This window comes from Choloepus didactylus, chromosome 10, assembly GCF_015220235.1.
Source record: "Choloepus didactylus isolate mChoDid1 chromosome 10, mChoDid1.pri, whole genome shotgun sequence".
Lineage (NCBI taxonomy): Eukaryota > Metazoa > Chordata > Mammalia > Pilosa > Megalonychidae > Choloepus > Choloepus didactylus.
The window spans coordinates 20,472,816-20,487,193 of record NC_051316.1 but is presented as its reverse complement, the minus strand read 5'-3'; the positions used below and the strand labels follow the sequence as shown (position 1 = coordinate 20,487,193).

The window sequence follows — 14,378 nt, the reverse complement described above, 5'->3', positions numbered from 1 at the left end:
TGGCCACCCCGCCCCCGAAGGCGCGAAGACGTCACTGGCCGCGCCGCGCACTATTTGACGTTTCTGCGATCCCACTTTCCGGAAGAGAGTCCCAGCAGCTGACTATGGCGACTACTGCGGAGCAGTGGGTGCTAGTGGAGATGGTACAGGCGCTCTACGAGGTAAACTGCGCGCGTCGAGCGGCCCGCGACCCTACCAGGCTCTGGGGAGGGAGAAGTGGTTTGCGTGGATTTGTGGTCTGAGCCCTCGGCGGGGCTGCTTGGTCACGCCCGCACTCTAAGTGTCCCTCGTTGGAGGAGCTCTGGACACTCTCTCTCCCGTCGGCCGAGTGCAAGGGAAGACGTCTCGAAACGGACGGGACCCGGGCCCAAGGTCTCGATTTGAGCTGCAAGCACGGATTCGGCTCGGGTCCTGTCGGGGCGCTTGAGAGGCTGGCACTTAATAATCCGAGTTGGGACTGTTGGTAAAATGGGGTGGTGAAAATGAGGGTGGAAAAGTCCAGTCTAGGGAAGTCAGGTCCTTGGAACTGTGGAGTAGTTAATTGAAGGAAGAATTTTTAATACATTAGAGTTTGTTTATGTAGGGGAAGGGAATTAGAAAATAAACCGAGTGATTTAGGATTTACGAATATGGGCCAGTTAATTATTCTCCCGCATTCCTATTTCCTGTCTTATAAAGATGCATTTATTTTAGTAGATTTTAAAAGGCGGAGCAGTTAAGCGTTTTTCGAAAGGCTATTTAAGATAATATGAAATCAAAATGTCAGTCTTAGAGAACGTTCATTCTTTAACAGATATTTACAGAGGTTCTGTTTTGTGCTAGGCACTGTCTACCCGCGCTGTCCAGGAGAACTTTCTCTGATGATTCTTCATCTGAGCTTCTCAGTACCATAGTCACTAAGCACATGTAGCTATTAGGCAGCTGAAATGTGGCTAGTGTGACTAAGGAACTGAATTTTTTATTTAATTTAAATGTGAATTTAAACGACCACAGGTGACTAGTGGCTGCGGTATTGGACAGCACAGATCTAGATATTATGGATATTATGGTTGGCAAACACCCAAAAGTACCAGTGCTTCTAGAGCTTACATTCATTTAAAGTGAATTTCACTTTTATTTTGATAATTTTTTTTTGAACTTAATGTTGCTGTTTAGTAGCAGGGTTAATGATGATGTCCTCCGTTGCAAGACATAAACAAGAATTATTTCATGAAAACAGTTGACAGCATATGTGGCTCTCCCTGTTCCCCATGAATTGTTAAAGTGAAGTCCGGTGTTAGGTTATTTTTGGTAATAAGAAGTGGTACAAAATTTGTTTTTTTTTTTTTTTTTTTAGAAACAGAGCATTTTCTGTTACATATCTTTGCTCACTTTTTGAAGATTGTGTTTGACAGTGTAAGTTTGGATACCCTGAAATTAGTCAAGTGAGACTGGGGAGAAGTCCTGAATTTTCTGGGTAGAAAAAAAGAGTGGCATTGTGATATTTTCTAATTCACTAGATGAGTAAGTCTCTCAGCTTTTCTTTGGATTATTTCTTTGTGGAGTGGGATGTTTAAGTGACTTCAACAGATACTTGCCTGCTAGAATCCCATTGTTGAGAAAACCAAGAGTCCTCATTCCTAAGTAAGTTTCATTCAAGAGGGATCAGCCAAATTTGAAAAATAAACTTAAAGAGAGATTTCTGGTTTTGTTCCAGTTTCTATGTACTTGGTTTGTAGAATTTGAGAAGTCTTGAGTACACAGTATGATGTACCCAAAAAAGAAACAGCAGTGTGTGTGTGTGTGTGTGTGTGTGTGTTTATTTGTATGTAACATATGTATGTACTTCAAAGTTATTTGTGCTTTAATTTAAAAGTTTATATAGGAATTTTTTTTTATTTTGAAATAAATTCAAAGTTATGGGAACATTTGCAAAAACAGTACTAATCCCATACACAGAATTCCATCATACCCTGACCCCCCTCCCCCGATAGCCCAATCCACCAGCTTTAACATGCTGCCACATCGCTATTTCTTTCCCTCCCTCCCTCCCTAATCATCCATCGTCTATTGCTCTGTCTTCTGAACATATGAGAGCTAACTGCACACACCCTTGAACAAACACTATAATTCACATATACACTTCCCATGAATAAGAACATTCTTTTATGCAATCCCATTAAGCACAGCTAAGAAGTACAAGAGACTCAACAATGATACAAAGCTTACATTCTGTATTTCCTTTTCCTTATGTCTCAACTGTGTCCCTTTGAGTCTCCTGTCCTCCATCCTCCAGTCCCATCCAGGCTCATCCTTGGCATTCAACTGTCATCTATTTAGACTGTCTTTTTTTTTTTTCAATTGTGGAAACATATATACAGCCTAAGTCTTCCCATTCCACCCCCTCCCTAGTCTTCCATTAGTGGGATTAATCACATTTAGAATGTTGTCATGCTCTTTCCCACCATCCATTACTAGAAATTTCCCTTCACCTCAAACAGCAACCCTGCACTAATTTCTTAACTCCCCATTGCCCGTTCCCCCATTTCTCTTAACCCATACTCTACTTTTCACCTCTATGGTTATATTCTCTGATAATTTATTTGTGTTTACTGTGGGGCTTAAAATTAACCTCTTAAATCCATAACAATCTTGTTTTTCTTTGATACCACCTTCATTTCAATAGGACACATAAACTATGTTCCTATACTCCTCCATTCCCCCACCTTTATATAGTTGTCTAAAATTACATATTTTACATTGAGTTCAAAACCACTGATTTGTCATTTGAGTTTGTGTATTTTATATCGTGTAGGAACTAAATAGTGGAGTTACAGTTCAAAAATTATTGACTTCTGTTTGTATTCCATTGTGATTGGAGAATGTGCTTTGAGTATATTCAATTTTTTTTTTTTTAATTTATTGAGGCTTGTTTTATGTCCCAGCTTATGGTCCCTTCTCGAGAAAGATCTGTGATCACTAGGGAAAAATGAGTGTCCTGGTGATTTGGGATGTAAGGCACTATATATGTCTGTTAAAATTCTCTATATCTCTTTTTCCTTTCTTTGTTTGTCTGTTGGTAGGGCTTCCTTTAGAATCTGAAGTAGGGCAGGTCTTTTATTGGCAAAGTCTCTCCGCATTTGTTTGTGAAAAATTTAAGCTCTCCCTCAAATTTGAAGGAGAATTTTGCTGGATAAAGTATTCTTGGTTGGAAATTTTTCTCGTTCAGAATTTTAAACATGTCATGCCACTGCCTTCTCGCCTCCATGGTGGCCGCTGAGTAGTAACAACTTAGTCTTATGTTGTTTCCTTTGTATGTGGTGAATTGCTTTTCTCTTGCTGCTTTCAGAACTTGCTCCTTCTCTTCAGTATTTGAGAGTTTGACGAGAATATGTCTCGGAGTGGGTTTATTTGGATTTATTCTATTTGGAGTTCGCTGGGCATTTATGCTTTGTGTATTTATATTGTGTAGAAGGTTGGGGAAGTTTTCCCCAGCAATTTCTTTGAATACTCTTTCTAGACCTTTACCCTTCTTTTCCCCTTGTGGGACACCAGTGAGTCTTAAGTTTGGGTGTTTTATTTTATCTATCATATCCCTAAGATCCATTTTGATTTTTTCGGTTTTTTTCTCCATTCTTTCTTTTGTTCTTTCATTTTCTGTCCTGTGGACTTCTAGGACACTGAGACATTGTTCGACTTCCTCTAATCTTGTATTGTGAATATCCAGAGTCTTTTTAATTTGGCCAACAGTTTCTTTTATTTCCATAAGATCTTCTATTTTTTTTATTTACTCTTGGCAATGTCTTCTTTATGCTCTTCTAGGGCCTTCTTTATGTCGCTTATATCCTGGGCCGTGGTCTTCTTGATGTCCTTTAAATCCTTTGCCATGTTTTCATTCCTCGATTGTAGTTCTTTGATTAATTGTGCCAAGTACTGAGTCTCTTCTGATATCTTGATTTGTGTGTTAGGAGCTGGATTCTCCATATTGTCTGGTTTTATCATATGGATTAGGATTTTCTGTTGTTTTTGGCCTCTTGGCATTTGCTTTGCTTGATAGGGTTCTTTCAAGTTGTAAAAAAGAAGATACCAATCAAATTTTTCAGAAACGCAGTTTGGTGACGTACACTTTCTCTAACTAACCAGCAGATGGCGTCTGTGAGTCACCTATACCCCTCAAGTCAGTTCTCCACCTTGTCCCCACGGTGTGTGGGAAATGATTCTTGTGGGGTTCAGTTGGAGAACTCAGATTGGGTGTGTTGCTGGAGCCGTCCGCCCTGAATGTGGGGCGTGTGTACGGGTGGCCAGGGAGGAAGGGCAGCTTTGATATTCAAATCCCCCAGGTTCCTGGAGATTCAAGGCCGCCGCAAGAGTCTAAGCCTTCATTTCATTTCAGCCCCAGACCCTCTCTCTCGCTGTCCCACAAACCACTGGACTTGGCGTAGTGTCCCTACCTAGGTTCTCCAAGCGGGTCCCCCCTCCCAGCCGCGATCCTCCAGAAGCTCTGCCTAGGGAATGCCGTGCTATGTCATCAGTGCATGCCATCCCTCAAGGGAAGCCCTGGGCTGCCGGGCTGTGCAGCGGCGCTCTCCACCTGATGCAAAGATGGCCGAACGGGGTGTCTCAACCCCCCCCCCCCCGCACAGTTCCTCCTTCCGGGACAACTGGCAGGGCTCTGGGCTGTGGGCACAGCCCCGGACAGGAGTTTATCCAGCCCTCCGGGGAGCCAGCTGTGAGCTGCGGGGTTTCTTCCAGCTTCCAGCTCTCCCCTCCATTCCCCCGGCCCTGAGGGTATCTGCAGCGGACTGTCTTCCAGGCCAGACACCGAGAGGTTGGCCCAGCCCCCCCTTGCTGTATTTTACTGCATGGTTCCCACTCCCACAACTGCAGCTGCTCCTGGGTTTTTCCTTTTTTTTTTTTTTTTTTTTAAAGAGCCAGTCGGTCTCCAAATGCCAAGCCCTGGCTTCCCCTCAGCGCCGCGCGGCTGCGGGTCTTCCAGCCAGCTTACTCACTCGTTTCAGAATGCAGACTCCCGGTTTCACCAAGTATACGGCCCCTGTGATACTAGCAGACCTCGTCCAGCTGGCGCATCGCTGTAACCGGTATTCTGGGTTACTTTCTGGTTTTTATCTACTGTTTTTCACAGAGGGGTTTTTTTTGCCCTGTCTCACCTGGCCGCCATCTTAGTTTCTCCTATATAGGAATTTGTCCTCAGTTTTTCTAAGTCTCCAAATTGCAGGTGAATCACCGTGACTTTCTTTCTGTCCAATGTCTGAAAATAATTTGGGTTTAGATTTATCAATGCCACTTTTATATGATTTTTCAGCAACAACCCCATTGTAGTAGAGCACCGCCTAAGTGACCAATGGCGGTGGGGGTGGTTATTTGATATCTGCTGTCTTCCATGTGCACTTAGTGTATCTAGTAGTAGAAAACATAAAAGTCGGCCTGGCTTTTTAAAATCCTGGAAACTTCTAGTTGAAAGTAAGACCTGAGATGGATAATTTCATTGAAGTACCTTTAGTCCTGTTGATGTGGAAAGCACTACATACTTCTGGAAACTGTGGTAGAAAACAGACCTGCTACTCCCTTATGTATTTTCTCAACTTTTTTTCTCCACTATGTTCCAAGAAGGATTTAAAGAGGTTTATCAGGGATACAGAAAAGTAAGTAAAATGCACAAAACTCTTTAAGAATTGGTTTCCGAATTAACTGTCTGACTCATCCATGGGTAGATGAGGATGTTAGAAGGCTTGTTAAGCTGTGAATGGTCAGTTATAGTCATCTTACACCAGTAAAAATTTAAATTACCTGAAGGATCTCATAGTTGCTATTGTTTTACATATTGCAATTCTCCATCAAATTTCATGAAATGAATTTTTTTTTTTATTCTAAAGAGGTTTCAAAGATGCAATATTAGAGGTTTATCATGTGTAGGAGAGATTGGAAATGGGGAAAGGAATGAGTAGAAATTAAAAGGGCTTTGAAGCCTTGTGGATCATATCCCCCTTTATCTAGTGTGTGGATGGATGAGTAGAAAAAAGGGGGGCAAAAAACTAAAGGAAAAATAGGGCAGGAGTCGGGGAATGATTGGGTGTTCTTTTTTTTTACTTTCTTTTTTTAATTCTTATTTTCATTTTTTCTGGTACAAGGATAATGTTAAAAAAAATTAGGTTGGAGAAGCGGGGCAAGATGGTGGAGTAGTGAAGTCTAGGTTGTACTTACTCCTCCAGGGCAGCTAGTAGAAAGCCAGGAACTGCATGGACTGTACACTGCTGAGAAATTTGAGATTGCACAAACTCCATGCAATGCTCACAAATGTGTGGAACAGCTGAGATCAGTGAAATCTGTAAGTTCTCGCAGCCAGGGGGCCCACGCCCCGCGCCCCTCCCTGCCAGGCACAATCCCAAAGGAGGAGGGGCCGTCCGTGCTGGGAACCAGGAGGGAGAACGAAAGCTGCAACCATAGATGAACTGAGAGGAGACACTGGAAAATCTGGGAGCAGTCAGCCCAGTGGAGAGGAGATAGGACTAGCAAAACAGCAAAAAAATAGAAAACAGAATAAAAACAGAGACCTTTTGGAGTCAGGTGAACATAATACGGAGAAGGGCAGGGCACAAACAGAATCAGACACATAGTCATATCTAGGGAGGGAGAGCCCTTGTCTGAAAAGCCAACTTCTCTGCTTTCTTGATTGCTCCTTAATCACCCTCAACTCCTGGTCTTTTAGCATTTAGATCTGCAAAGACTGTAAATAGTCCATACTGGGCCCTTCCTTTTTTTTTGTTTAAAATTTTTTTTCTCTTTTTCTAAAACAATTACTCTAAGAAGCCCACTACAAAAGCCTCAAAGACTTGCAATTTAGGCCCAGGCAAGAGCAGAGCTAAGATAGCTGTGAGAGACAAAGTAGTAAATCTGGTAGCAGAGAAAGTTCGCTAAACGCCATAACTTCCCACCCCTTTTGGGAGTTCAGATCTCAAGGTTTGGAATTTGGTAACTAGCTTTAGTCAGCCATGTCCTGGACTGGGTTAAGGTCACCTGGAGAACTAAAGGCTCCCGGCCTCCTTACACTGGTGGGGGAACTGCGGGCTGGCAAGCGCCACCTGCTGGACAGCATAGGAGAAGCACAGAGTCTAAAGGCCTCACAGGAGGGTCTCATTTTCAAGGAAACTCCATACTCTCTGCCTGAGACCTGGGCCTCTCTGGACTAGGAAAACCTTACTGGGGCTGAAAATATCTTATATCACCACACAAAAAGGCTGCATAGAGGCAGGGCAAGAAACAGAAAAGTAAGAGGTGAAAAACTCTGATCAACTAAATAGACTCTAAGTTAAAGGTCTAGAATAAGCTGAACTAAACACCAAAGGTTAGAGAACAAAGCCAGCCAACAAGAAAATCCTAGGTAAAAGAGTGAAAACAAGCTCCAGAATAAACTAATCAAGAAAGTCAGATGTCAAGACAGCTTAAGATAGCAGGCCATACTAGGAAACATGAAAATATGGATCAGCCAAAGGAAGAAACTAATAGTTCAATTGAGATACAGGAGTTGAAGCAATTATTGCTAAATCAATTCAGTGAGCTAAAGGAAGAACTAATTGGAGATGTTCAAACAAATCCAGATCAATTCAAAAATCAAGCCAATGAACTGAGGGAAGACATAGCAAAAGAGATGAAGGAAATAAGAAGGACACTGGATGACCATAAGGAAGAATTCATAAACTTGAAAAAAAAAGTGACAGAACTTATGGGAATGAAGGGCATAATGGAGGAGATGAAAAAGACAGTGGAGGGATACAACAGTAGATTTGAACAGGCAGAAGAAAGGATCAGTGAATTGGAAGACCACACATCTGAATTCACACACATGAAAGAACAGATGGAGAAAAGAATGGAAAAATATGAGCAGGGTCTTAGGGAGCTAATTGACAACATGAAATACACAAACATATGTGTTATGGGTGTCCCAGAGGGAGAAGAGGGGAGGAAAGGGGCAGAAAGAATAATAGAAGAAATAATCACTGAAAATTTCTCAACTCTTATGAAAGACAGAAAATTAGAGGTTCAAGAAGTACAGTGCACTCCAAATAGAATAGAGCCCAGTAGACTTACTCCAAGACACTTACTGATTGTCCAGTGTCAAAGACAATTCTGAAAGCAGCAAGAGAAAAGCAATCCATCACATACAAGGGAAGCTCGATAAGACTATGCTCAGATTCTCCGCAGAAACTGTGGAGGCGAGAAGACAGTGGTATGATATATTTAACATACTGAAAGAGAAGAACTGCCAACCAAGAATTCTATATCTAGCAAAACTATCCTTCAAAAATGAGGGAGAGATTAAAATATTTTCAGACAAACAGACACTGAGAGAGTTCATGAATACAAGACTGCGCTACAGGAAATATTAAAGGGAGTGCTACAGGCTGATAGGAAAAGACAGGAGAAAGAGGTTTGGAGAAGAGTGTGGAAATGAAGATTATCAGGAAGGGAAAAAGAGAGGAAAAAATAAGACATGACATATAAAATCCAAAAGACAAAATGTGATAGAAGAAAGTACTGCCCTTAGAGTAATTACACTAAATGTTAATGGATTAAACTCCCCAATAAAAAGACACAGACTGGCAGAATGGATTAAAAAACAGGACCCATCTGTATGCTCTCTGCAAGAAACTCACCTTAGACACCAGGAAAAAAAAATAGGCTGAAAGTGAAAGGTTGGAAAAAGATATTTCATGCAAACAGCAACCAGAAAAAAGCGGGAGTAGCTATATTAATATCAGAAGAAGTAGACTTCAAAAGTAAAACAATTAAAATAGACAAAGACACTATATGTTAATAAAAGGGTCAATTCATCAAGAAAACATAACAATCAGAAACATTTATGCACCAAGCCAGAGTGTACCAAATTCATGAGGCAGACACTGAGAACACTGAAAGGAGAAGTAGATAACTCCACAGTAATAGTTGGAGACTTCAATACCCCAGTGTCATCGATGGATAGAATATCTAGACAGAGGATCAACAAGGAAATGGAGATGTTGAATTGTATGATAAATGAACTAGACTTGACAGATATTTATAGAACACTACAGCCCACAACAGCAGGAAACACATTCTTCTTGTGTGCTCATGATACATTTTCTAGGATAGACCACATGCTGGGTCACAAAGCAAGCCTCAACAAATTAAAAAATATTGATATTATAAAAAACACTATCTCAGATCATAAAGGAATGAAGTTGGAAATAAATAACAGGCAGAAGATTGAAAAATCACAAATACATGGAGACTAAACAGCACACTCTTAGAAAACCAGTGGGTAAAGGAAGAAATTACAAGAGAAATTAGTAAATACCTCGAGGCAAATAACAATGAAAACACAACATATCAAAACTTATGGGATGAAGCAAATGCAGTGCTGAGAGGGAAATTTATTGCCCTGAATGCCTATATTAGAAGAGAGAGCAAAAATTGAAGAATTAACTGTCCACCTCGAAGAACTAGAGAAAAAACAGCAAATAAACCCCAAAGCAAACGGAAGGAAAGAAATAACAAAGATCAGAGCAGAAATAAATGAAACTGAGAACAGAAAAACAATAGAGAGGATCAACAAAACCAGAAACTGGTTCTTCAAGAAAATAAAAAAAAATTGATGTACTCCTAGCTAGGCTTAAAAAAAATAAAAAGAGAGAGGGAGGATGCAAATAAATGCAACCAGAAATGGGAAAGGAAACATAACTACTGACCCTGTAGAAATATAGGAGATAATGAGGAGATACTATGAGCAACTATATGCTAATAAACTGGACAACTTAGACGAAATGGACAACTTCCTAGAAAAGCATAAACAACCAACATTGACCCAAGAAGAATTAGAGGACCTCAACAAACCAATCACAAGCAAAGAGATTGAGTCAGTCATCAGAAAGCTCCCAAAAAAGAAAAGCCCAGGACCAGATGACTTCACATGTGAATTCTACCAAACACTCAGGAAAGAATTAATACCAATCCTTCTCGAACTCTTCAAAAAAATTGAAAAGGAGGGAAAACTACCCAACTAATTCTTGAAGCCAACATCACCCTAATACCAAAATCAGACAGATACTACAAAAAAAGAAAATTATAGACCAATCTCTTTAATGAATGAAGATGCAAAAATTCTCAACAAAATACTTGCAAATGAATCCAGCAGCACATTAAAAGAATTACATACCACAACCAAGTAGGGTTTATTCCAGGTATGCAAGGCTGCTTCCACATAAGAAAATCAATTAATGTAATATACCACATCAATAAATCAAAGCAAAACAACATGATCATCTCGATTGATGCAGAAAAGGCATTTGACAAAATTCAACATCCTTTCTTGATGAAAACACTTCAAAGGATATGAATAGAAGTGAACTTTCTCAGTATGATAAAGGCAATATATGAAAAACCCACAGCTAATATCATAATCAATTGGGAAAGCCTGAAAGCTTCCCCTCTAAGATCAGGAACAAGACAGGGATGCCCACTGTCAACACTGTTATAAAACATCGTGCTGGAAGTTCTAGCTGGAGCAATCAGGCAGGAAAAAGAAATAAAAGGCATCCAAATTGGAGATGAAGAAGTCAGACTTTCACTGTTTGCAGATGACATGATTCTATATGTAGAAAATCCAGAAAAATCTATAGCAAAGCTATTAGAGCTAATCAATGAATACAGCAAAGTGGCAGGCTACAAGATCATACAAAAATCTGTAGTGTTCTTATATACAAGTAATGTGAAACAAAAGGAAGAAATAAAAAAAGATTCCCTTTACAACAGCAACCAAAAGAATCAAGTATTTAGAAATAAACTTAACGAAGGCCACAAAAGACCCGTACAAAGAAAATTACAAGAAACTGCTAAAAGAAACCGAACAGGACCCAAGAAGATGGAAGAACATACTGTATTCATGGATTGGAAGACTAAATATAATTAAGATGTCAATTCTATCTAAACTGATTAATAGATTCAATGCAATATGAATTAAAACCCAACAGCCTACTTTGCAGATGTAGAAAAACCAATAACCAAATTTATTTGGAAGGGCAAGCTGCCCCGAATAGCAAAAAATATCTTGAGAAAGAGGAATGAAGTGGGAGGTCTCACACTACCTGATTTTGAAGCGTATTACAAAGCTACAGTGCTCAAAACAGCATGGTGTGGCATAATGACAGAGATAACTGACCAATGGAATTGAATTTAGTGTTCAGAAATAGACTCTTGCATCTATGGACAATTGATCTTTGATAAAGCAGTCGAGCCAAATCAACTGGGACAGAGCAGCCTCTTCAATAAATGGTGTTTGGAGAACTGGATATCCATTCCCAAAAGAATGAAAGAGGACTCCTATCTCACATCTTATACAATAATTAAATTTAATTGGATCAAAGACCTAAACATAAACACTAAGACCATAAGACTCTTAGAAGAAAATGTAGGGCACTGTCTTAAAGATCTTGTCATAGGAGGTGGTTTCCTAGACCTTACACTCAAAGTGCGAGCAACCAAACAACAAATAGACAAATGGGATCTCCTCAAAATCAAACACTTTTGTACATCAAAGGACTTTGTTAGAAAAGTAAAAAGGCAGCCTACACAATGGGAGACAGTATTTGGAAACCACGTATCAGATAAGGGTTTAATATCCCGAATATATAAAGCAATTCTACAACTCAACAACAGAAAGAAAAACAACCCAATTAAAAACTGGGCAAAAGACATGGACAGACACTTTTCTGAAGAGGAAATACAAATGACTCAAAGACATATGAAAAAATGCTCAACTTCATTGGCTTTTAGGGAAATGCAAATCAAAACCACAATGAGATACCATCTCACACCTGCCAGAATGGCCACTATGCAAAAAGCAGAAAATGACAAGTGCTGGAGAGGATGTGGAGAAAGAGGCACACTTATTGATTGCTGGTGGAAATGTAGAATGGTGCAACCACTCTGGAAGACAGTGTGGAGATTCCTTAGGAAGCTAAGTATAGGTTTGCCATATGACCCAGCTATTCCATTGCTAGGTATATACTCAAAGGAACTGAAAGCTAAGACACAAATGGACATTTGTAAACCGATGTTTATTGCAGCATTGTTCACGATTGCCAAGAGATGGAAGCAGCCCAAATGTCCATCAACAGACGAGTGGGTAAACAAACTGTGGTATATACACATGATGGAATATTATGCAGCTGTAAGACAGAATAAAGACGTGGGACATATAATCATGTGGATGAACCTTGAGGACATTATGTTGAGTGAGGTTAGCCAGAAACAAAAGGACAAGTAAAATACTGTATGGTCTCACTAATATGAAATAACACTAATGAACAAACTTTGAGTGTTAAAAGCTGATAACACAGGCTACCAGGAGATGGAAAGAGGGTAGAGTTCAGGCATTTGATACTGAAGGACTACAGAAATGTTCAGCAGAACTGATTGTATAGATCCAGAAATAGATAGCATAATACTGTGTAATGGTAGCACAATATTGAAAGTACATGGAACGAATGTCTGTGAGTAAAGCTGAAAGCAGTGGGATAGGGGAATGTATGACACCAGAGGTAAAGATAGATGATGAAGACTGGGACTCTATAACTTGGCAGAAACTGGAGTGGCCAATGACTGTTGCTAAATGTACAAATATAAACATGTTCTCACATGTGGGAGGACAAATGAATGTCAACCATGAAGAGTGTTGAAAAAGGGATGGTATTTGACAAAAAACACAATCAAAGCAAACTGGAGTCTATGGTCAACAGTAACATTCCAATATGCTTCCATTAAAAGTAACAAAGGCAATATACCAAAGTTAAATGTGTATGAGAGGGGGATATAAGGGAGGGATATGGGGTTCTTGGTAGTGGTATTGTTTTTTGTCCTTACTGTTATATTGTATTTTATGACATTTTTATTTTTCTTTTTATTATCTTTTTTATTATTCACCAAAAAAAAGCACAAAACACTTTTTCATAATCAATATGTTCAAATGCTGACTGTGGTGATAAATGTGCAAGTATGTGATGATGCCATGAACAACTGATGGTACACTGTGGATGGCTGTATGTTATGTAACTATATCTCTAAGATCGTAGGAAAAAATATAAATAGAGGTAAAAGTGCTGGAGAAAACATGGAGAGAGGGATGTACTTACTGTTGATGAGGAGGCAGAATGGTATAACCTTTCTGGAGGTTAGTGTGGTGGTTCCACAAGAAGCTTAGGTATGTGGGGCCATAAGGTCCTACAACCTCATTATGGGTTATGTATTTGGAAGATCTGAGAGCAGAGACATGAATGGACACTTGAACACTGGTGTTTGTGGAGGCAGTATTCATGATTTGCAATGGGTGGAGGTGGCCTAAGGGTACACTGACTGAGGAACAGAATGGTGAACTGTGGTGTATGCATGCAGTGGAATATTGAGCAACTACAAGGAGTGAAGCTGTGAGACACACAAAGAGGTGAATGGATTCTGTAGACAGCATGTTGAGTGAAGTACACCAGAAACCAAGGCAAACACTATCATGCCTCACCAATATGGACTAACTACAATGTGTAAACTCAGAATTAAATCTTAGAGCACAGCCTAACAGGGAAATGATTATTATAATGGTTCCTACACTGTAAGCTCTTAGAGCGGTCAAAGCTCTTCCTGAATTGTAATGGCTAGCTCTAAACTCTGAGATATTGAACCCTTAATGTATAACCTGATTGGTCTCTGGAGTTACACCTGAAACTCAGAGCTGGAGTTTGGCAGATATGAATATCAGTATTAACACATACAGCAACTGTTAAAAAAGAAAAAAGAAAAAAAGCTGAACTAGAGCCCAGACTTCAATTAGAGATATGAATAAAGCAGATCTTGTTAAGACTAAAACAAATCGGGCTAAAGAGTAAAGGTTGAAACTGTCTGTGTTCAAACTTCAATTTCCATGTGAGACCAAGGGAAGAGATGTTTATTTGGTGTAGGATCTATATTTTCTAAACAATATAACTTCTACAGTCAGTTTGTTCAAACACTACAATTACATCAAACTTTGAATAGGAAGTGAGCTATGGTAGGTATGTATAGATTAGAAAGAAATAGCAATACATCCTAAAGTAATTTGGGTGGAGAATAACAATATATATTCGGGGCCCCCCTGAATAGCTGGGGGAGAATGCAGAGGTGTCGAACTTCTTCACCTGGATTGTTGCTGGTGTTCTCACAGACACTGGGGACGGATGGCTTGATGTGTGGAGCCCTCTGTCTTGGGTCTGGCCCCTATGAAGCTTGTTGCTGAGAGGAGAGGCTAAACCTGCTTATAATTGTGCCTAGGAGTCTCCCCCTGAGTGCCTCTTTGTTGCTCAGATGTGGCCCTCTCTCCC

At 40.0% G+C, this 14,378-nt stretch overlaps 1 protein-coding gene across 1 annotated transcript in view; it reads left to right on the top strand.

Moving 5' to 3' along the window:
• The first annotated feature begins 35 nt into the window (after window positions 1–35).
• The window catches only part of SPTLC1 (serine palmitoyltransferase long chain base subunit 1), an 88,467-nt gene continuing 74,124 nt past the window's right edge, over window positions 36–14,378 (top strand). Inside the window, exon 1 of the mRNA XM_037797534.1 lies at window positions 36–161. Within this exon, the coding sequence (XP_037653462.1) occupies window positions 105–161 (57 nt within the window). The 5' untranslated portion in view covers window positions 36–104. The remainder of the gene's footprint in view (window positions 162–14,378) is intronic.